At 43.1% G+C, this 22,697-nt stretch overlaps 1 protein-coding gene across 3 annotated transcripts in view; it reads left to right on the top strand.

Annotated features, from left to right (window-relative positions):
- PCCA (propionyl-CoA carboxylase subunit alpha) overlaps positions 1-22,697 on the top strand; it is a 476,944-nt gene that overhangs the window by 252,074 nt on the left and 202,173 nt on the right. For all 3 annotated transcript variants that reach the window (XM_075918750.1, XM_075918752.1, XM_075918751.1), the window contains one exon: positions 22,409-22,511. In XM_075918750.1, coding sequence (XP_075774865.1) covers positions 22,409-22,511 — 103 coding nt within the window. The remainder of the gene's footprint in view (positions 1-22,408; positions 22,512-22,697) is intronic.

The raw sequence follows: 22,697 nt of genomic DNA, 5'->3' as shown, positions 1-22,697 counted from the left end.
ATAGGATCCTGTAATATCATGGAAAATATACACTAATTTCTTGTTGTTAATATTAAAATAGTAAGTAATTGAAGTAAGGGGAAATATTTTCTTTGTATTCATATAATCTCTGGAAATTTTTTCTGGAGAATACAGTTATAATTAAAAATGATCTGGATAAATCAAAGATGCCTATATACAAATGCAAGAAATATGGGGAATAAGCAGGAAAAACTTGAAGTGCTAGTAAAAAACCACAACTATGACATAGCTGGTAACACAGAGACTTGGTGAGATAACACTGGTCTACAATTTTTTAGAAGTCGTCTGCTTCAGAGATAAAATGTGCTATTTATTATGTATTTTGATGTGCTGAATTCAAATATGACAATTAAAACAACTGGGCGTATAGCTGATGGAATGTTTGGATAATGCACAGTCTACTTTTTCTTCTTTGACACACCTTTCCCAACTGGAGGCACCATGCAGAAGTAACAATTGCTGGTATGATCTCCTGGCTCTCTCCAAATCATTGGCACTGCAAAAGGCATAGATTTCCTTTTCCTGTTCAACCACTGGTGAAGATTTGTTGCACAAGTGTTGCAGCATATGTGTGGGGCCCACCTCTTGTCCTGATCTCCAATTTTGCAGCCAAAATAAAGGAGATATGCTTTCTTAACCATAGTGGTTATACTGCGTTTTTGTGATGCAAAAGTCACTTCACCACAAATATAGCAGAAGTTATCTGCACTGTTCACACAAGTATGAGGCATCTCTGTTCACTTTGGCTAAACAGAAATGTGTCCCTTTGCAAAATCAAACACTGACAAATAAGAGAGCATGACACTATGATTTCTAGAGCTGATATAGGGCAATTTGTTCAGCAGAGTGATGTAAGCTTCGTTATGATTGCATCATCCATGACTTTAGGAATAACATGATGCAATTCATATCATGTATGATGCAATACCAGATTCAGATTGCATCATTCATTGTTTTGCCTGAAAAGCAAGTACTGTCCAAACCCAGTCATAGATTTATTTATAGATCCAGTCAAAGATGTATTTTAGTCATTTCTGGTTTAAATTGAGATCCTTCCCTTTATAACTCACTTATCCTCTGTCATTCGCAAGTCAAGGGTCGTATATACTGACTCAATAGCATATCTTGAAAATTAGAGCCAATCAACAATTTTAAGCATTGGCTAACCTTGTGAGGAGGGCTTTAAACTAGGTTTGTTGGGGGCAGGTGAGCAAAGCCCACAGGTAAGTGCTGCATGTGCGGGACTGGGAGATGGGTTGGAAATGGGGGGGACTACGGCCTATAATGGCAAGGAGAAAGGAGGGTCAGGGCACAACAGGGAGGCAAGATCAAATCAGTATCTTAGATGCCTATATACAAATGTGAGAAGTATGGGTAATAAGCAGGAGGAACTGGAATTGCTAACCAATAAATACAACTATGATATCATTGGTATTACAGAAACCTGGTGGGATGGGACGCATGATTGGAATGTTGGTATGGAAGGGTACGGCTTGCTCAGGAAGGACAGACAGGGAAAAAAGGGAGGAGGGGTTGCCTTGTATATTAAAAATGTACACACTTGGACTGAAGTGGAGATGAATGTAGGAGATAGCTGTGTAGAGAGTCTCTGGGTTAAGCTAAAAGGGGTAAAAAATGAGGGTGATATCATGCTAAGAGTCTACTACAGGCCACCTAGCCAGGTGGAAGAGGTGGATGAGGCCTTTTTTAAACAATTAACAAAACTATCCAAAGCCCAAGATTTGGTGGTGATGGGGCACTTCAACTATCCAGACATTTGTTGGGAAACTAACACAGCGAGGCACAGGCTATCCAATAAGTTTCTGGACTGCATTGGAGACAACTTTCTGTTTCAGAAGGTTGAAAAAGCTACCAGAGGAGAAGCTGTTCTGGATTTGGTTTTAACAAATAGGGAGGAACTAGTTGAGAACTTGAAAGTGGAAGACAGTATAGGGGACAGTGATCACGAAATAATAGAGTTCATGATCTTAAGGAAAGGTAGAAGGGAGACCAGCACAATTGAGGTAATGGATTTCAGGAAGGCAGATTTTGATAAGCTCAGAGAACTTGTAGGTAAGGTCCCATGGGAAGCAAGACTGAAGGGAAAAACAACTGAGGAGAGTTGGAAGTATTTCAAAGGGACGTTGTTAAGGGCCCAAAAGCAAACAATTCCGCTGTGTAGGAAAGATAGAAAATATGGCAAAAGACCAGCTTGGCTTAACAAGGAGATCTTGCACGATCTCAAAATAAAAAAGGAGTCCTATAAAAAATGGAAACTAGGACAACTAACAAAGGATGAATATAGGCAAGCAACACGGGAATGCAGGGGCAAGATTAGAAAGGCAAAGGCACAAAATGAGATCAAACTAGCTACAGGCATAAAGGGAAACAAGAAGACTTTTTATACATACATTAAAAGCAAGAGGAAGACCAAGGACAGGGTAGGCCCACTGCTTATTGAGGAGGGAGAAGCAGTAACAGGAAACTTGGAAATGGCGGAGATGCTCAATGACTTCTTTGTTTCGGTCTTCACCGAGAAGTCTGGAGGTGTGCCTAACGTAGTGAATACAAGCAGAGAGAGGGTAGGTTTAGAAGATAGGATTCACAAAGAACAAGTTAAAAGTCACTTAGGAAAGTTAGATGTCAGCAAGTCACCAGGTCCTGATGAAATGCATCCCAGGATACTCAAGGAGCTGATAGAGGAGGTATCTGAGCCTTTAGCTATGATCTTTGAAAAATCATGGCAGACAGGGGAGATTCCAGAAGACTGGAAAAGGGCAAATATTGTGCCCATCTATAAAAAGGGGAATAAGAACAACCCAGGAAACCATAGACCGGTCAGTTTAACGTCTGTCCCAGGGAAGATAATGGAGCAGGTAATTAAGGAAATCCTATGCAAACACTTGGAAGGTAATAAAGTGATAGGGAATAGCCAGCATGGGTCTGTGAAGAACAAGTCATGCCAAACTAATCTGATAGCTTTCTTTGATAAGATAACGAGCCTTGTGGATAAGGGAGAAGCGGTGGATGTCATATACCTAGACTTTAGTAAGGCATTTGATACGGTCTCGCATGATATTCTTATTGATAAACTAGGCAAATATAACTTAGATAGGGCCACGATAAGGTGGGTGCATAATTGGCTGGATAACCGTAGTCAGAGAGTTGTTGTTAACGGTTCTAAATCCTGCTGGAAAGGGATAACAAGTGGAGTTCCTCAAGGGTCTGTTTTGGGACCCATACTGTTCAATATCTTCATCAATGATGTAGATATTGGGATAGAGAGTACGCTTATTAAGTTTGCGGATGATACCAAACTGGGTGGGGTTGCGACTTCTTTGGAGGATAGGGACATAATTCAAAATGACCTTAGCAAGTTAGAGAAATGGTCAGAGGTAAACAGGATGAGGTTTAATAAAGAGAAATGCAAAGTGCTCCACTTAGGAAGGAACAATCAGTTCCATACATACAAGATGGGAAGCGACTGTCTAGGAAGGAGCATGGCAGAAAGGGATCTAGGGGTCATAGTGGACCACAAGTTGAATATGAGTCAACAGTGTGATGCTGTTGCCAAAAAAGCAAATATGATTCTAGCTTGTATCAACAGGTGTGTTGTAAGCAAAACTCGTGAAGTCATTCTGCCGCTCTACTCTGCACTAGTTAGGCCTCAGCTGGAGTACTGTGTCCAGTTCTGGGCGCCACATTTCAAGAAAGATGTGGAGAAATTGGAAAGGGTACAGAGAAGAGCGACAAGAATGATTAAAGGTCTAGAGAACATGACCTATGAAGCCAGGCTTCATGAACTGGGCTTGTTTAGTTTGGAAAAAAGAAGATTAAGGGGGGACATGATAGCGGTTTTCAAATATCTAAAAGGGTGTCACAAGGAGGAAGGAGAAAATTTGTTCCTCTTGGTTTCTGAGGACAGGACAAGGAGTAATGGGCTTAAAGTGCAGCAGGGGAGGTTTAGATTGGACATTAGGAAAAAATTCCTAACTGTCAGGGTGGTCAAATATTGGAATAAATTGCCAAGGGAGGTGGTGGAATCTCCCTCTCTGGAGATATTTAAGAACAGGTTAGATAGACATCTGTCAAGGATGGTGTAGGTGGAGCTTGGTCCTGCCTTGAGGGTGGGGGGCTGGACTCGATGACCTCTTGAGGTCCCTTCCAGTCCTATTATTCTATGATTCTATGATTTTCATTCTCAGTGACCCAGAATTAGTAAAGTTTAACTACATGTATTTCAGAAGCATTTTGGCTGTAGAGCAGTGTAATGCACACGACTGGAATACTGGTACAGAAGGGTACTACTTGCGCAGGAAAAAAAAGGGGAGGAGGTGTTGCCTTATATATTAAAAATGAACACACTTGGACTGAGGTGGAGATGAACATAGAAGACAGACTTGTTGAGAGTCTCTGGGTTAGGTTAAAAGGGATACAAAAGAAGGGTAATGTCATGCTAGGAGTCTACTACAGATCATTTACCCAGGCACAAGAGGTGGATGAGGCTTTTTTTAAACAACTAACAAAATTATCAAAAGCACAGGATTTGGTGGTGAATGGGGGACTTCGACTATCCAGACATATGTTGGGAAACTAACACAGTGGGGCACAGATTCTTCAAAAATTTCTTACACTGCAATGGAGACAGTTTTTTATTTCAGAAGGTTGAAAGCTACTAGGGGGAAGCTGTTCTTGATTTGATTTTAACAAATAGGGAGGAACTGGTTGAAAATTTGAAAGGGGAAGGCAGCTTGGGAGAAAGTGACCATGAAATCATAAAAGTTCATGATTCTAAGGAATGGTAGAAGGGTGAACAGCAAAATAGAGACAATGGATTTCAGGAAGGCAGATTTTAGTAAACTCAGAGCTGGTAGGTAAGATCCCATGGGAAGCAAGACTAGGAGGAAAAACAACTGAGGAGAGATGGCAGTTTTTTAAAGGGACATTATTAAGGGCCCTGGACTGGCCGCCCACTGAGCTGGAGGCAGAGGAACCCCTCTGGGAGCCATTTTGGGCCCAGCCTAGCCCCTCCCACTCACCTGCCTGGAAGCCAGGGGGTGTGGCTTTGGCTATAGGAACCCTGCCTGGGAGCTCAGTTGGGTTCTAGCCTCTGTGGGAGACAGAGGCCTGCCCAGAGCTCCCTGCCGACGAGACTAAGACCTGGCTTGGGCTTCCGATGGCCTCCATCCCTGAGGCCGGCAAAGACCTTCCGGCCTGGGTTTCAGAGGCTTGGCCAGGCCTGCCAGCAGAGTCACCCTTTGACCCAGAAGAACTAGAGGCCCTGCCGGTACCTGGGGACCCAGAGGCCCTGCCAGTACCCGGGGAGCCTGAGCACCTGCCAGAACCAGAGGACCTGCCAGACCAGGAAGATCTGCTCGAACCCCGATGCCTGCCTGAACCCCGGGACCTTGAGGACCAGCTGGAAACTGAAGACCTGCAAGCCACTGCGGCCTGGGTTGGGTCGCCGAGGCCCTGCTGGGATGACACCATCCTCAGCTCCCCGACTGACCTTCTGGGAACACAAGTATCTGCTGAGTGGGAGACGGGAAGTGGCCCAGGGGATAGCATGGACTGGTAAAAGCCCTAGGCCAGCACGTTGCGGGCTGGAGACCCTGCTGAGCCAGCAGCAGCGGCCCTGCTGCATCCAGGGCCCTGGGCCAGGGTGCAGTGAAGTGGGTAGGCCTGTGCCCCCCCTGCCACCCACCTACCGGGTGGCAGTCTCCCCCTCACCACCACTGCAGGTGACCAGCCAGCCTCCTTCCTGAATAAGGAGCTCCCCAAACCTGTGTTATTGGTAGCCACGCCCTGAACCAGGGCCTGGGCCCCTCTCATGTTGAACTGTTACCATGGTTGTTGCTGTCCAGCCTGAAACCCGGCCTGAGCTTCTTAAATTGCTAAACTGTTACTTGTTGCTCTGCCCTGAACCAGGGCCAGGGCCCATTTAATTAAGAGTTATTGCCCTGCCTGAAGCAAGGCTTGGGCTTCCAAACTGCTAAACTGTTTGTGTGGGTTCATTCGTTGCCCTGCCTGAACTAGGCTGGGGCCCTGTGAACTTGTAAACTCTTTATAACTGGGAGTTATTTGCTGGCCAGCCCTGACCTAGGGCCAGGGCCTCTTGAACTGACTCTGGTGGTTGCCTGCCCTGCTCCAGGGCCAGACCATTACAGCGGGAACTAATTGGAACTCTTTACCCCAGACCCAGAGCTGACGCAAGGCTGGGCCCCTAAACTAGTTGCCTCTTGCCCTAACCTGAAGCAAGGCTGTGTTGTGGACTTACTGACTTGGGGACTATTTTAAGTAGCGGGTGTATGGTGGGGCAGAATGGCCACCCACTGAGCTGGAGGCAGAGGAACCCCTCTGGAAAGCCTACCCAGCTTACAGGCCCAAAAGCAAACTATTCCACTGTGTAGGAAAGAGCTCACCTTGGATCAACCAGGAGATCTTTCAAATTACAAAGGATGAATAGAAGCACATAATACAGGTAAGCAGGGGCAAGATTAGAAACGCAAAGGCACAAAAAAGAGCTCAGTCTAGCTAGAGGCATAAAGGATAACAAAGAAGATGTTCTACAAGTATATTAGGAGCAAGAGGAAGACCAGGGACAGGGCAGGCCCATTGCTCAGTGAAGAGTGAGAAACAATAACAGGAAACTTGGAAATGGCAGAGGTGCTTAATGAGTTATATGTTTCGGCTTTTGTCAAGAAGATGGATGGTGATGGGATGCCTCACATAGTGAATGCTAGTGGAAATGGGGTAAGTTTAGAAGTTAAAACAAAAGAACAAGATAAAAATTACTTAGAAATGTTCGATGCCTGCAAATCACCAGCGCCTGATGAAATGCATTCTAGAATACTGAAGTACAGGCAGTCCCCGGGTTACGTACAAGATAGGGACTGTAGGTTTGTTCTTAAGTTGAATCTGTATGTAAGTCGGAACTGGCGTCCAGATTCAGCCGCTGCTGAAACTGATCAGTTTCAACAGCGGCTGAATCTGGATGCCAGTTCTGACTTACATACAGATTCAACTTAAGAACCCCAGGCATCCCCAAGTCAGCTGCTGCTGAAACTGATCAGCGGCTGATTCCAGGAAGCCCGGGGCAGCAGCTTCCTGTAGTCAGCCACTGGTCAGTTTCAGCAGCGGCTGACTTGGGGATGCCTGGGGCGGTGCTGCTGGGTTGGTCCAGTAGCGCCGCCACTCCTCGGTGCTATTGGACCAACCCAGCAGCACCCAAGCAGCTCTGCCACAGGGTCCTGATTCAGCCGCTGCTGAAACTGACCAGCAGTGGCTGAATCAGGACGCCTGGGGCAGAGCAGCTGGGGTGCTGCCGGGTTGGTCCAGTAGCGCCCAGAGCGGCACTACAGGACCAACTGGCAGCGCCCCAGCTGCTGTACCACAGGCGTCTGGAGCAAAGCCGTGGATCACGGGGGCAGCAGGACAGCCCAGATGCGCCGTGGCTGTCCTGCTGCCCTTGGGCTCCGCGGCTTTGCTCTGCTTTGCTCCCCGTCCCCCTGGTCTGCAGACCAGGGGGACGGGGAGCAGAGCGGCGGAACATGCGGGCAGCAGACAGCCCAGACGCGCGTCTGGGCTGCCCGCGTGTTCCGCCGCTTTGCACCCCGTCCTTCTGGTCTGCAGACCAGGGGGATGGGGAGCAAAGCAGAGCAAAGCGGTGGAACACGCGAGCAGCGGACAGCCCAGACGCATCTGGGCTGTCCGCTGCCCGCGTGCTCCGCCGCTTTGCTTCCTCTCCCTGGTCTGCTGGAGACCAGGGAGAGGGCCCCGTTCGTAACTGCGGATCCGACATAAGTCGGATCCGCGTAACTTGGGAACTGCCTGTAGATGATAGAGGAGGTATCTGAGCCTTTAGTTGTTATCTTTGAAAAATCATGGAAGTCAGGAGAGGTTCCAGAAGACTGGAAAAGGGCAAATATAGTGCCCATCTATAAAAAGGGAAATAAGGACAACCCAGGAAACTATAGATCAATCAGTTTAACTTCAGTGCCAATGAAGATAATGGAGTATGTAATTAAGGAATTCATCTGCAAACATCTGGAAGAAAATAAGGTGATAGGTATCAGCCAGCATGGATTAGTAAAGAACAGATCATGTCAAACCAATGTTAGCTTTCTTTGATAGGATAACAAGTCTTGTGGATAAGGGAGAAGCTTTGGACTTAGACTTTAGTAAGGCATTTGACAGAGTATCACATGATCTTCTTATCAATAAACTAGGAAAATACAATCTACATAAGGCTTCTATAAGGTGGGTGCATAATTGGCTGGAAATCTGTTCTCGGAGAGCAGTTACTAACGGTTCACAATCATGCTGGAAAGGCATAACAAGTGGGCTTCTCAAAGGGTCTGTTTTGGGGCCAATTCTGTTCGATATCTTCATCAATGACTTAGATGATGGCATAGAGAATACCCTTATAAAGAGCAGTGGAGGACAGGGTCAAAATGATCTGGACAATCTAGAGAAATGGTCTGAGGTAATCAAGATGAAGTATAATAAGGACAAATGCAAAGTATTCCTCTTAGGAAGGAACAATCAGTTTCACACATACAGAATGAGAAGTGACTGTCTGTGGAGGAGTACTGCAGAAAGGAATCTAGTGGTCATAGTGGACCACAAGCTAAATATGAGTCAACAGTGTGACACTAAAAAGCAAACCTGATTCTGGGATGCAGTAACAGGAATGTCAGCAAGACATGAGAATTCATTCTTCCGCTCTACTCTGCACTGATTAGGCCTCAGTTGGAGTATTGTGTCTAGTTCTGGGTACCACATTTCAAGAAGGATATGGAGAAATTGGAGAAGGTCCAGAGAAGAGCAACAGAAATGATTAAAGTTCTAGAAAACATAAGCTATGAGGGAAGACTGAAAGAACTGGGCTTGTTTAGTTTAGAAAAGAGAAGACTGAGAGGGGACATTATAGCAGTTTTCAAATATCTAAAAGGGTGTTAAAAGGAAGAGGGAGAAAAATTGTTCTCATTGGCCTCTGAGGATAGAACAAGAAGCAATGGGCTTATACTGCAGCAAGGGCGGTTTAGGTTGGACATTAGGAAAAACTTCCCAACTGTCAGAGTGGTTAAAAACTGGAATAAATTGCCTAGGGAGGCTGTGGAATCTCCATCACTGGAGATATTTAAAAGCAGGTTGGATAGACATCTATCAGGGATGGTCTAGATGGTACTTGGTCCTGCCGTGAGGGCAGGGGACTGGACTCGATGACCTCTCAAGGTCTCTTCCAGTTCTAGTGTTCTGTGATTTTGTGATTCCGTGAAAGTGGAGAAATGGTCTGAGATAATTGGGCTGAAGTTCAATAAGGACACTCCACTCTAGAAGAGAACAATCAGTTGCACACCTAAAAAATAAAAAATAACTGTCTAGGAAGGAATATTGCAGAAATGGATCTAGGGGGCACAAAGTGGACAACAAGCTAAATATGAACCAACAGTGTGGTGATGTTGGGGAAAAAAAAGCTAACATTCTGGGATGTATTAAACAGCAGTGTTGTAAGACATGAGAAGTAATTCTTATGCTGTATTGTGCACTGACAAAGCCTCAATTGGAGTATTATGTCTGGTTCTGAGGATTACGTTTCAGGAAAGATATGAAAAAACTGGAGAAGGTCCGTAGAAAAGCAACAGAAATGATAAAGGTCTAGAAAATATGACCTATGAGGGAAGACTGAAAGAACTGAGTTTGGAAAAGGGAAGACTTAGAGGGGACATGATAGCAACTTTCGAGAATCTAAGTGTGTCTACACAGCACCCTAAACTTGAAATAAGATACACAATTTGTGCTACGCAAATTGTGCATCTTATTTCAAATCTATTTTGAAATAGCTTATTTTGAAATTTGTCATGTCTAAATTTTATTAGAAAAATATTTTGAAATAATGGGATGCTTGTGTCGATGTGAAGTAAGTATTAGCCGTGCAATATACACTTACTCTAAAATGGGATTAAAAGGAAGAGGGAGAAAAATGGTGATAGGACAAGAAGGCTCAAATTGCTTCAAGGGAGGTTTAGGTTGGATGTTTGGAAAAACTTCCTAACTGTCAGGGTGGTTAAACACTGAAATAAATTGCCTAGTGAGCTTGAGGAATCTCCATCAATGGAGATTCCTAAGAGAAGTTTAAAAAAAACATCTGTGAGGGATGATCCAGAGATGGTGCTTGATCCTGCCATAAAGGCTGGGGTTGGATAGGATGACTTCTTGAGGTCCCTTCCAGTTCTAGTGTTCTATGATTGTATGAAATTGAGTTGTTTTGTTGAGAAATTAAACTTGTCAGGCACTTTGAGGGATTTTTTATAAGGAGTTGTTATTGGAACCCCTTGTCATATCTGTCTAATTGAGAGATCATGCCCATATACATTCTATATCAGATGAAGTCTACACTCCCTGAGAACAGACAAAGACCAGTAATGCCAGTGACAAAAAGGAAGCAATTTAGGTCACATCTTTACTATAGATCGTTTTTCCAAAAGAAAGTCTAGACCTTCCTGACTTTCTCTGTAAGGCCCTTTCACAGAAAATTCAACCTCGAAACAGTCATTTTAACTGACTGAGGACAATGTATTGACCACATCTACTTATTCCTTCCTTTGGAAGATGCCTATCTGTCTTTCTCAGTATTTGGAAAAAGATGGTGTCAGACAAGTGAATGCTCAGCACAATGAAGGTGGAATCTGTTAGCCAGGTCCATCTCCCTTTTCTGAGTCCCCTCCTTCTCTGCATACCTTTTATGAGACCTTTTTCCTGAGACAATTTTTGTTTCAAGAAGTACAATCTCTTTGGAATTGGGAGCAGCTGAGGAAGTCCCTTACCAACTGAGAAAGAAAGTAATCTGTTCATGATATTTCCTGGTCTCTGATTTTTCTGGTGGTATTCATTTATTCCAGATCTAAGGAAACTGAACTGTGTCATCAGAAAAGCAAAGTTTAGAATGGTCACCCTGGCTTCTTCCCTGGGGAGTAGAATTTGAATGGTGCCTTGGATTTGCAGGATGCATACATGTTGCAACACCTCTCTGCTACAGCAAGTTATTTTGATTAATAGCAAGCATCAACAATTATTGTCACATGATGCCCCCTTTTGGGCTGTTGTCAGCTCCAAGAATCTTCACCAAGTACATCTCAGTCATATAATATGTAACCATTTAGATATTTCCTTATCTGGATGTTTGGCTAGTTAACAGTACATCAGGCAACCCTCAAGTCCAAGATAGTATGTGTGTCATCAGGCAGCTGTTCTCTCTACAACTATTTCCTCAGCCACTTATTCCTTCCTTCCCTCCTTATCTCCCCTCTCTCCCTACTCTCTGAACTCCTTTGTCTGAAGCAAGCAGTTCCATTTTAAACTGCTTACACAGCCCCTCCCCCATCTGGTCAGCTGATCTCGCTTACTGCGTGGGAGCTCTGAGTCTTTGCATGGTCTCAGTAAAGGGCTGTGTGGTCATGCATCTGTGCAGCTTACAGGAAACTTAGGTGTGGACCCTCTCCCAGGCTTTTTGTTGCCTATGCTGAGAGTTAGGGTCAACCAGTAACAGCCCATCCTTTTTGTTGTTGGATTTATGATTGCATTAAAGCTGTTCATGACCTTGATAAAGTCTCCCTTCATCAAACCCAGTCTGTGTCATCTGCTATTCTGAAAATCATCCAGATAGTGAACACTACACCTCTTACCACATAGTACTCATACTTAACGTGAAAACATGCATAAGTTCGGTGTCAAAGAACAGACTCAAATCATTGTAAGTTAGAATACTAGAAACAAATGGTTATGTACAAAATAAATCTTAGCACTGTTGTGTTCAGTCCCGTTCACAAAATAAGTGTATGCTCCTTTGTAGGATTGGAACATAAATTTTAATTGTGTAATCTCAGTTTTGTATTATTTCTATTTAATTTTATTGTAAAACACTGAAAATAAAGATACAAACAAAATTGATAGGCTTAAATTTTTTTCCTTATTTTCCCTTCTTCCCATAATTCATAGAATCAGAAGCAACCTTGAGGGTCAGGAGGTCCAGACCCTGACAGACCAAGCAATATAGACGATCCCTGACAGGTTTCTGTCTAACCTGCTCTTAAAAATCTTCTATATGGAGATTTCACAACCTCTCTAGGCAGTTTATTTCAGTGTTTAACCACCTGACAGGAAGTTTTTCCTAATGTCCATCCTAAACCTCCCTTGCTGCAATTTAAGCCATTGCTTCTTGTTTTACCAGAGATTAAGGAGAAAACATTTTCTAATTCTTCCTATCTTTTAGGTACTTGAAAACTGTTATATCCTCTTCCAGTCCTTTTTTTTCTAGACTAAAGAAACCTAATTCTTTAAATCTTCTCTCATAGGTCATGTTCTCTAGACCTTGAATCATTTTTGCTGCTCTTTTCTGTAAGTTTTTCAATTTGTCCACATCCTTGCTGAAATGTAGTGGCCAGAATTAGATACAGTACTCTAGTTGAGGACTAATCAGAACAGAGTAAAGCAGAAGAATTACCACTTGTGTTGTGCTCACGACACTCCTGCTCATACATCCCATAATAAGGCTTGCTTTTTTAGCAACAGCATCACATTGTTGACTTGTATTTAGCTAGTTGTCCACTGTGATCCATTGTGGCAATACTTCCTCCTAGGCAGTCATTTCCCATATTGTATGTGTGTTACTGATTGTTTCTTCCTAAGTAGAGTACTTTGCATTCGTCCTTGTTGAATTTCATCCTACTTACCTCAGACCATTTTTCCAGTTTGTCTAGATCATTTTGAATTCTAATCAATCTTCCAATACACTTGCAATTCTTCCCAGGTTGGTGTTATCCACAAACTTTATGAGTGTATTTTCTCTTTGCCATTAGCTACATAACTGATGATGGCTGAGGATCATTGTTCTTCCATTTGAGCATCAATTTTAGAATGTTGTCTGCCCAGTCCCAAAAGATACTGCTATCCTCAGTAATGTCAAACTTCCTGGCTCAGAAGAGTTGGTGTTTGACATACTTTCCAGCCAACCCCCAATTTTTTAGAAAACTTGAAGTTAGCATCCATTTATATTAATCTAAATGTAAATTATGCATTGTACTTTCCATTTCATTAGTTTGGTATTTAATTTTTGTTCACCCTGAACAGAAAACAATCACTATGCTAGTATTAAATAAAGGGAGTGTGTGGTGTGGTGTCTTTTGTTATTAGTAGGAAACTTTTTTTCTGACAAAATGCAAATGAGATTGTTATGGAAAGAATGACCTTTTATGTAATTTAATTTGAAGTTGGTTACGTAAAGTAATTGCAAGAACCTTTTTGACTCAGCTTGGGGTATACTGAAATAATATTGATTTAAACTGTCATAACATCAGAGAAATTAGAGAAAAATACCACTACTTATTTTTCCTGAAACAGTATTCTGCTATTCAGTTGTAATGGATGAGAGAGCAAGCTAGTTTTAATAACTCAACTAGCAGAGCTTTCGTCAGATTTAAAAAAATTTAACTTAAAAAGGGATACCTCTGTAGCATATCCTTCTCTGATGAAGCAGGAGGAAAATCTGTGGAAGGGCTAGAGAATGTGCTGTGCCAATAGGCGATGAGGAAAAGGTGTCTTTATGCCACCTTCATGCCTCTTGGATTTGGGGTCGCTCGGGGATATAGCTACTGTATAAATTAGAGGAGCCCCAGAGTTCCACAACAGGGAATTCACAAGAGGGCAAGGCAGGGCTATGTATGTTATGTCTAATTTCTACCCCTGGAGTAATCATTTCATCAATTGTGGTCCCTCTACCATGTGGAAATGGCATAAATGAAGGCTGGAGTTTAGTGTAGGTTGTGCACTGGCATGAGAGCTGAAAAACAGGAGATGCTATGGGAGAGGACTATGCCTAACCTGGAATAGGAGTTATAAGGGAGGTGCAGAGCTGAAGTTTATAATGTTCCAATTTTCATTAGATTTGCCTTTATTTCAATAACTTTATTTGATGCATCAAAGTGGTGGTCTCAGAACTGCTGTACTTTTGATTGGCAGAGGAAAATGAATCTGTTTATTTTATTCTCTAAAGGATATGGGAAATCTAGCCAAGCCGAGTGCTGCTAAATGCTCTCTTCCTTCAACAGTTAACCGTCCTTAACATATCAACTGCTTATTTTCACAGCAGTTAATGAGATTTTATAGCTCATGTTATATAACACAACTTATTAATGATTGTGGGGATGCAGCAACATTCAGTGGATTGAATAAAGATAAATTGGGAACTGACTGCCTTTTTTATGGGAATGTAAAACATACATGTTGTCCAGGGATTTACAATATGCTGGTGCCAGGGTATTTTTGGGAGGTGGCAGTTTGTCTTTGAAATTCAGGAGCCACTGCTTCTCAAAAGAGTGCTTCAGAGGTGTCTTTACTTTGCAGGTCTCACTGTTGCATGACTAATGCTAAGGGCTGAATTGTGATTCTGACGAATATTATCAAACTATTTGAGTAATTCCATTACAATCAGTGAGGGCTACATGTGAGGACAGGTAGTATTCAATGTGAAATAAGGATTTTGCTACATAATCCTAACTTGAGATATTTGTCCCTGTTTAGCTTCTTAACTGGAAGTGAAAAAGCAGCTTAGTGCACACAGCACAGAACAAGAGTGGTAAGGTCAGGGATTCTGAAGTTTAGAACAATAATAATGAAAATAAAGCCAGAAAATTCTGTTCTTCCATAAAATAATTGTAAATAGGAGGGGAAATGTGTTTTTATTATTCTGTGCTTGAAATTGAGAGAGTTCATATGTGGACATTTCTTTGGCCATTGCTGATTTGCAAAAAAGGAAAATAATATTAAGGAAAGCAGTAAAAGGTTGACAGAAAGTTGAGGTGGGTCAGCAGTATTTTAAAGGAGGCATGCCATTTCTTTACCACCTCTCTCTCTTTGGTCCTATCTGAGTATTAATACTATATTTCCCCTTTAATTTATTTTCCCCATTTCTCCTTTATTTCTATTATATGTTTACAGTACTGTTTTAGTCATGTTGCTCCCAGAATATTGGAGACACAAGATGGGTGACTTGAAAGTTTTTCTCTTTCACCAACAGAAGTTGGTTCAATAAAAGATATTGGGCTTTACCATTTCAGTGATAAGGGGAGAGTATCTGCTTATTGTATTTTTTAAATTTTGCATTTGGATCCATGTAACAGAACAGGGATATGCAGTTGCAGTGTTGGTTCCCATGTTAATGAAATGGTCTAGTGATAATATACATACTCTTACCTTTTTGTAATTGGCTTAAACATAAGTGTTTATATCTATCACAACATGTCTTTAGATTATGAGTTCCAAGAATAAGTTAATAAAGCCTTTAATTCTGTGATCATACAAAACTGAACAATCTCATACTATTTGGCATCTAGCATAGTATGATCTATTGTATGAAGCAATAATGGATTTTTTTCCTGTAGTGTGTTTTTCAAATGTATAGCCATATGAAAAGCTGTATTCTTAAAGTTTATAGTAACGTGATTAACTCCATAAATGTTAAAACTTAAAAAACAACAAATTGTCTTGTAGTACGTTAGGGTATGTCTACACTACAGCTTTATTTCAAAATATCTTATTTCGAAATAGTTAATTCAAAATAAGTTATTTCAAAATAATGCGTCTACACACAAAATGCATTTTGAAATAGCGTTTTGTTATTTTGAAATAGTGCATCCACACTGAGTGGATGCTGAATCGCATTTATGGCTAGCCAGAACCAGATCCGGCAGGGCATCAGGTCAGGAGTTACTTTGTGTGGCTGCTGCCAGAGGCTATCTGAGGCCTGTGCTTAAAGGGACCCCCCCTGGACAGCTGGTTCTCAGGTTTCCCTGCTTGCTTGCCTACCTACCTCGATGAGGGACAGCAAAGCATTTTGTCTCTGCGTGCTTTGGTTGCCCTCACTCAGGACACCACAGCACTCTGCAACATGGAGCCAGAGCTGCCCCTGGGCACTCTGATGCTTCTCTTGGACATGTTGCTGCAAGTGTGGCTGCACTTTCTGCAGGCTGCCATCTGGGAGGTCCATCGGGGGGCTGTCAGTGCCAGAAGGCCCTGCGGGAGAGCTTCCACACTAAGGAGCACTAACAGTCTCCCTGGTCTGCCCCACTGGGGGCCTGTGCCTCATTCCTCCCTCACGTCCTTCCACTTACCCCTCCCTAACTCCCCTTCCTGATGTAAAATAAAATACACATATTTCATGAACACAAACTCTCTTTATTTAACAAAACTGAGGGCAAGGGAGACAGAATGAAACTCTGGTGAGACTGGGAAAAGGAGGCAGGAGAGGGGAGAAGAGAGGATGGAAGAGGGGAGGGGGAAACCTGGTAGGAGGGAGCTAGAAGGGGGAAACAAGGGGAAGAAGGCGGAGGGGAACCTCAGGGTTGGGGGTCTTGCTGGACCAACTTAATTTTCATGCGAACCTGCTCCTGGGTTCGCATGTGGCCTTTGGTGACGACGCTGACAGCTGTCCTGCCATAGAAGGCTGCGTTCCTCTGTCTAGTGCGGAGATCATGGACGCTGGGGGCCTCTCCCCCCCCCCCAAATCTGAATAAGGTCCATGATCTCTACCTTGGACCAGGAAGGTGCCCGCCTTTTCTGGGCCCCGGCAGGCTCCTTGGAGCTGGCAGACTGGTCCTGGGGAGCAGTGGAAGGCTGGCTGCCAGTGGCTGGCTGGCTCATGTTTTGGGGCCACTGGGTCAGGAGCAGTGACTGCTGGCTCTGGGCTGGCAGACTTGGAGCTGGCACAGGCACTGTGGCCAGAGTCAATCCCTTTACGGGCTCTGGGGAGGAGGGAGGGAGAGGAGTGTTCTTGGTTGATGCTGGAGTGGCCAGTAGGGTACCCTGGGAAGGCTGGAGGCCCCCTTTTATTAAAGGTCCAGTTTCTAAATAAGAGCTGAAGTTGGCTGTGGTGATTCAAAGGATAGGATACAAACCACAGTTAATAGTTCCACAATTTCCCATTTGAGTTATTTCAGAACTCATGGGTGAATTCATCTCATTCTGGTGACTTCTTATTGTTTAGTTTATCAACTTTTTTCTAAAACCTCCTTTAATGACACCTCAATCTGGGTCAATTCGTCAAATTCGGACTTAAAAAGAATGGCTCAGGTTTGAGAATTTTCCCTACCATCCTCAGCTGTGAAGACTGATGCAAATAATTTATTTTGTTTCTTTGCAATGACCTCATCATTCTTGAGTGCTCCTTTAACATTTCAATCATTCAATGGCCCTACTGATCATTTAGCAGGCTTCCTGCTTCTGATGTACTTAAAAACTATGTATTGCTATTACTTTTTGAGTTTTTGGTAGCTGTTCTTCAAATTCCTTTTTGGATTTCCTTATATTTTTACATTTCATTTGACAGACTTTAGGTTCCTTTCTATTTTCCTTTTTTATTTCCTTAAGATACTAGATATAAACACTGACTATCTCAGAAAGTAGCTTTAAATATAATTGTATAAGTATATTTCAAAGGTATCTAATTAATTTATTTATCATTACTTTATCATTGTGTTGTTTTAGTATTATGCTCATCTTGTATGTTGTTTCATACATAATCAATATATATTAAATAGATTTAAACTATAGGATTATCTCTGTGTGTGTGTGTGTGTGGTCATCTCAAAAACGGTTTGGCATTAGAAAAGGTTCAGAGAAGGGCAACTAAAATGATTAGGGGTTTGGAACGGGTCCCATATGAGGAAAGATTAAAGAGACTGGGACTTTTTAGCCTGGAAAATAGGAGACTAAGGGGGCATATGATAGAGGTCTATAGAATCATGAGCAGTGTGGAGAAAGTGAATAAGGAAAAGTTATTTACTTGTTCCCATAATGTAAGAACGAGGGGCCACCAAATGAAACTAATGGGCAGCAAGTATAAAAGGAAGTTCTTCTTCACACCGCACATAGTCAATCTGTGGAACTCCTTGCCTGAGGAGGTTGTGAAGGCTAGGACTATAAAAGGGTTTAAAAGAGAACTAGATAAATTCATGGAGGTTAGGTCCATAAATGGCTATTAACCAGTATGGGTAAGGAATGGTGTCCCTAGCCTCTGTTTGTCAGATGGATGGCAGAAGAGAGATCGCTTGATCATTACCTGTTTGATTCACTCCCTCTGGGACACCTGGCATTGGCCACTGTTGGCAGACAGGGTACTGGGCTGGATGGACCTTTGGTCTGACCCAGTATGGCCATTCTTATATTTCCTGTGGGACAACAGTGTGTTGTCATACTACACTCTGTGTCACCACACCCCCCCCCCCCAACTCGGAAACAGCCTCTTGCCACGCTACCATCTACACGGGCAGGCTTCCCGCTGATTCTGTCCTCTTCACCCCCAGCCCTACCCACTGCAGCCCCTCCAAATTCATATGCAGCGGGAGAGTGAATACATTCCCCCCCATAGCCCTTCAAGTAAGTGTGAGGGTGGTGTGGTGCATTGCCCCATCCTTCCTCCCCCATGCTCTGGCTGGGGGAGGTGGAATCCGGAAGCTGTGCAGCCTCTTCCTTCCCCCCTTCCCAGTGCTCGGGGCAGGAGACACAGAAGCCATGAGCCTCTTCCCTCCCCAGTGCTTGGATTTGGCAGAAGCCAGGATCCGTGTGACTGTGGGAGTTGCGCATCCTCTTCCCTTCTCGGTGCTCCAAGGGGATGGGAGCTGTGATCTGCACAGCCCTGGGAGTCACGCAGCCACTCCAAGCTTTTGCGGAAAAACTTGCCAGCTGTCTACACTGGCTGCTTGATTTTGCGCAAAAGCACTGATGGTCTACTGTCCAAAATCAGTGCTTCTTGCGCAAATGCTTTGACGTTCCCGTTTGGAAAAAAGCCCTTTTCCGGAAATGCGTTTGTGCAAAAGGGCCAGTGTAGACAGCTGAAAATTGTTTTGAGCAAAAAAGCCCTGATGGCGAAAATGGTGATCAGGGCTTCCTTGCGCAAAACCGCGTCTAGATTGGCACGGACACTTTTCCGCAAAAAGTGCTTTGTGGAAAAGCGTCCATGACAATCTAGACGCTCTTTTCCGCAAATGCTTTTAACGGAAAAACTTTTCCGTTAAAAGCATTTGCGGAAAATCATGCCAGTCTAGATGTAGCCAAATTGTAATGGGTTCCAGTTGTCACATTATGGAACAGATTGTAATGGGTTCCAGTTGTCACATTATGGAACGTCCTGTCTGGACCACAGGTTACATGTTAAACACAGGAAGCAATTTTTTTATGCTTTTACATTTTTTTGTTATGTTTTTAGGCCTGGTCTATATTTTAAATTTAGGTTGTTATGGTTATATGTTGGGTATGTGGAAAATTCATACCTTAGGGTATGTCTAGACTGCATCCCTCTGTTGTCAGAGGGATGCAGGTTAGGTAGGTCAACATTGTGAATGAGGCAGGGATTTAAATATCCCATGCCTATTTGCATAAAATGGCTGCCATGTTTTGCCGATTCAGCACATTGTTGGCAAAAAGTGGCAGTCTAGAGAGGGATCTGTCGAGAAAGAAAGCCTTTTTCGACAGTTCCTGTAAACCTTCTTGCAGGAGGCATAAGGGATCTGTCGAAGAAAGTGCTGAGTTGGCACAATGTTGACCTGCCTAATCTGCATCCCTTGCCGACAGAGGGATGTGGTCTAGACATTCCCTTAGAAAAATGTAGCTATGCCATCTAACTTCCAGTGTTCATAATGTAGGTATGACCTTAGACTTAAAAAAAGACTCAGAAGGGCCCCCCAGTCATGCTTGGTTTTCTGTTTCTTTAAATTATTCAACAACTGCAAACCATGACAAAGCAAAAACATATTTTTCTTATAATTTTAGTAGTAGACATGCACTTACCATCACATTCTGATGTGAAGCTGTTTCAAGATATTGACCTTTGTTCGCTGTTTGGAGTTTGGTTTTTATTGAAGATAGAGGGAGAAAATAGTTTTTGAATATGGCAAGTACAAAAATAATTATTGATTTCACTCCAGATGAAGGTCATACAATAAAACCTGCAAATTGGGACCTTTATAGTTTTTTGTCATTCTTATATTCAAGTTGGTGTTATTGTACTCATTGGAGCATGTTCTCACACTTAATGGCACACATTATTTTGTTCACACACACTTGTTATGATTTTTTTAAGGTAAAAGGAGATCTATTTTCACCATATCAGGAACTCTGCTTTTTATTGGGTCAAGTCATGTATCACTACCAGTTTAAAGAACAATACAAAATCTCATCACTGATAAAATTTACACATTTAGGGTCAGTGTTCCCTCTAATTTTTTCCATCTATGGGCAGAATAATTTTGTAATGTGCCCCAAGGCATGTGTGGATATGTAAAACAAATGTGGATGTGACAAAAACACATGCTGTTACATGTGGGTGCTTTGCTGATCAGCTGATCAGCACCTAAGTACTCAGTTTACAGGGTACACTGCTTGGCATACAGAGAGCTGGAAGCTCTCTTTATTTTATGTGTAATAGTCAGATCATTTTATTTATGAAGATGTGGAATCATATGTGTCCAGTGGTGCCCCCAGCTGCACGCATGGGGCATTCCTTTGGCAGGGATGAGAAACAACAGAGCTCACTGTCCTTCTGTCCACTCAGGTTTAGGCCTGCTGGCCCTCCATTGTGATGGGAACGCAGTGGGGCCAAAATTGTGCGAATGGTGTAGCAACCTGATGTGACATCCCAGCTGTCACCTATGTACCAGATCATAATGCCATTTGCTCAGTTTAGAAGCCGCTGCCTCTCCTCATAATAGCCAGCAGGGACAAAGTTGACTGGACAGTGCTGTCCTGTTTTACCAATACCGTGGAGGTGGTTCCTGTCCAAGGGTTCTTTGGGGAGCCTGCCTTGCCTTGCTTCACTTCCAATACTCCATGTCACCTCTCTGGGCTAGGGAATGACACTGCACCTGGGCGGGCTGGGCTGCATTGAAAGATGGGCTGAGCATAGTGTAGATTCAGTAAGCTGAGAAGAGTCGAGTTGGTACATGAGGGATGCTCCACAGAAATTGATGGTGCATAGTACCTCAAACATTTCTGGGGTGTCCCTCTTTTTTCCAAGAAGTTTCAACTTGGAAACTCCAGTGATTTTATCTGCTCCTTAGATTGGCAGAGGACATCCCTGTTTTGAAACCATGCTGCATATAATTATAGTAAACCGTGCCACAGTAATTTTCAAGGATATATGTTATAGATTTCCCCCCCAAAAAAGTACTAATCTGACTTTGATATCAGTGGAAATTAGCATGCACTAATAATGATCAAAAGTAGAATGTGAATAAGACTGAAGACCCTTTTGAAGGGCTTACTTGGTGATCGCTATATGGTTTTTGTGGCCTACTGTACCTGTAAATAGAAGCTCTGCTTGACGCAGAGACAAAGCAGTGTAAAGCTTCCTCAGAGGGCCATCACTGTGATGAGGTGCCGCAAGGTGAAAGGGGCTGGCTGGCTTTGTACCCCCCACCTCTGTCTGGGACTGCCTCAGCCCTGATCCTCCCATCCCCCAGATGCTCTCTTAGCCTCTTCTGGTTTCTGTTACTAGCTGTAATAGGGGTGACAAGTAATTTCAGTTCCAGATATTTCCAGTGGGATATATTGCTTTCAGAGAGGGAGATCTATCTGTAGCTTTCAGAGCAGGGGTTGGGAACCTAATACCTGGTAGCAAGATGCAGCCCTCAGCTTGCCTGAGTCCAGCCCCTGAGGCTTCCTTCCCCTCTCCCCATGCTGATACTTCAGCCCTCCCCCCTCCCCGCTGTCCCACTGTAGGGCTGGAGCATAGAAAATCTACTAGCCTGGGTTCCCCTAGGCTCTGACAAGTGAGTGGAATGTGGGGAGCATCTTGTCTTTCTCCTTAGTTGGGGGCCATGTCAGTAAGGATTTGGTTGTGGGTTTTTTCCCCACTTCTCACTTGTGTGCAGCCCCCTGACTGATTTTTCTGTGGGTCAGCAGCTCCTGACCTAAAAAGGTTCCCTGCCTATGTTTCAGAAGGTAAAGTATTGAAAAGAATATTGCATATGCTGAATAAGTTCTAATGTACAGATGGATTCTTTATCAGCATGAGCCACAATATGTCAATTGGTGACATTTTACTAATGAAAACAAGATGCTACAGCATCACTTAATTTTTTTCTTTCAGTTGTCAGATAGTTTTTAACATAGACACCAGTGTTAACAGTAGGGCTGAGCTGTATGAAAACATACTATTTAAATCCTGGAACTGTGAACGTCTGCCATCATACGTGTTTCTTAATTTAGGGGAAAAATAGATTTCAACTACAGGATTTAAATAGTGTTTTTACTGATTATTATTTTGTAAGTGGATAAAAACACTAAATTGGCTCATGATTTATAATACTTTTTTTAAATTGTTTTTGAAAACTAGGACACAAATTGACAGATTTGGAGAAGAGGGAACTACTGGCAACAGCAACTTGTTTGTATGTGACTGAACAACTGAGATCGCAGCAATTTCTAGGGACTCCAAGGTAAGTTCATTTCTAGGAACTACAATGTGCTGAATGCATTTCTTAATGGCATCTTTCCATGCACAGTAGGAACACTGGTGGGAAGCTACATGGTTCCTTAATATAGTCTGTTTTTTCAAAATCCAAATGAGCTTTAGCTTACATTCTGCCCCTGCCCCCCAACCCCAATAAGTTATACATAGTTAT

The sequence above is a fragment of the Pelodiscus sinensis genome, chromosome 1 (assembly GCF_049634645.1).
Source record: "Pelodiscus sinensis isolate JC-2024 chromosome 1, ASM4963464v1, whole genome shotgun sequence".
NCBI lineage: Eukaryota > Metazoa > Chordata > Testudines > Trionychidae > Pelodiscus > Pelodiscus sinensis.
The sequence above is the reverse complement of the archived record's forward strand: the minus strand, read 5'-3'. Positions and strand labels throughout refer to the sequence as shown.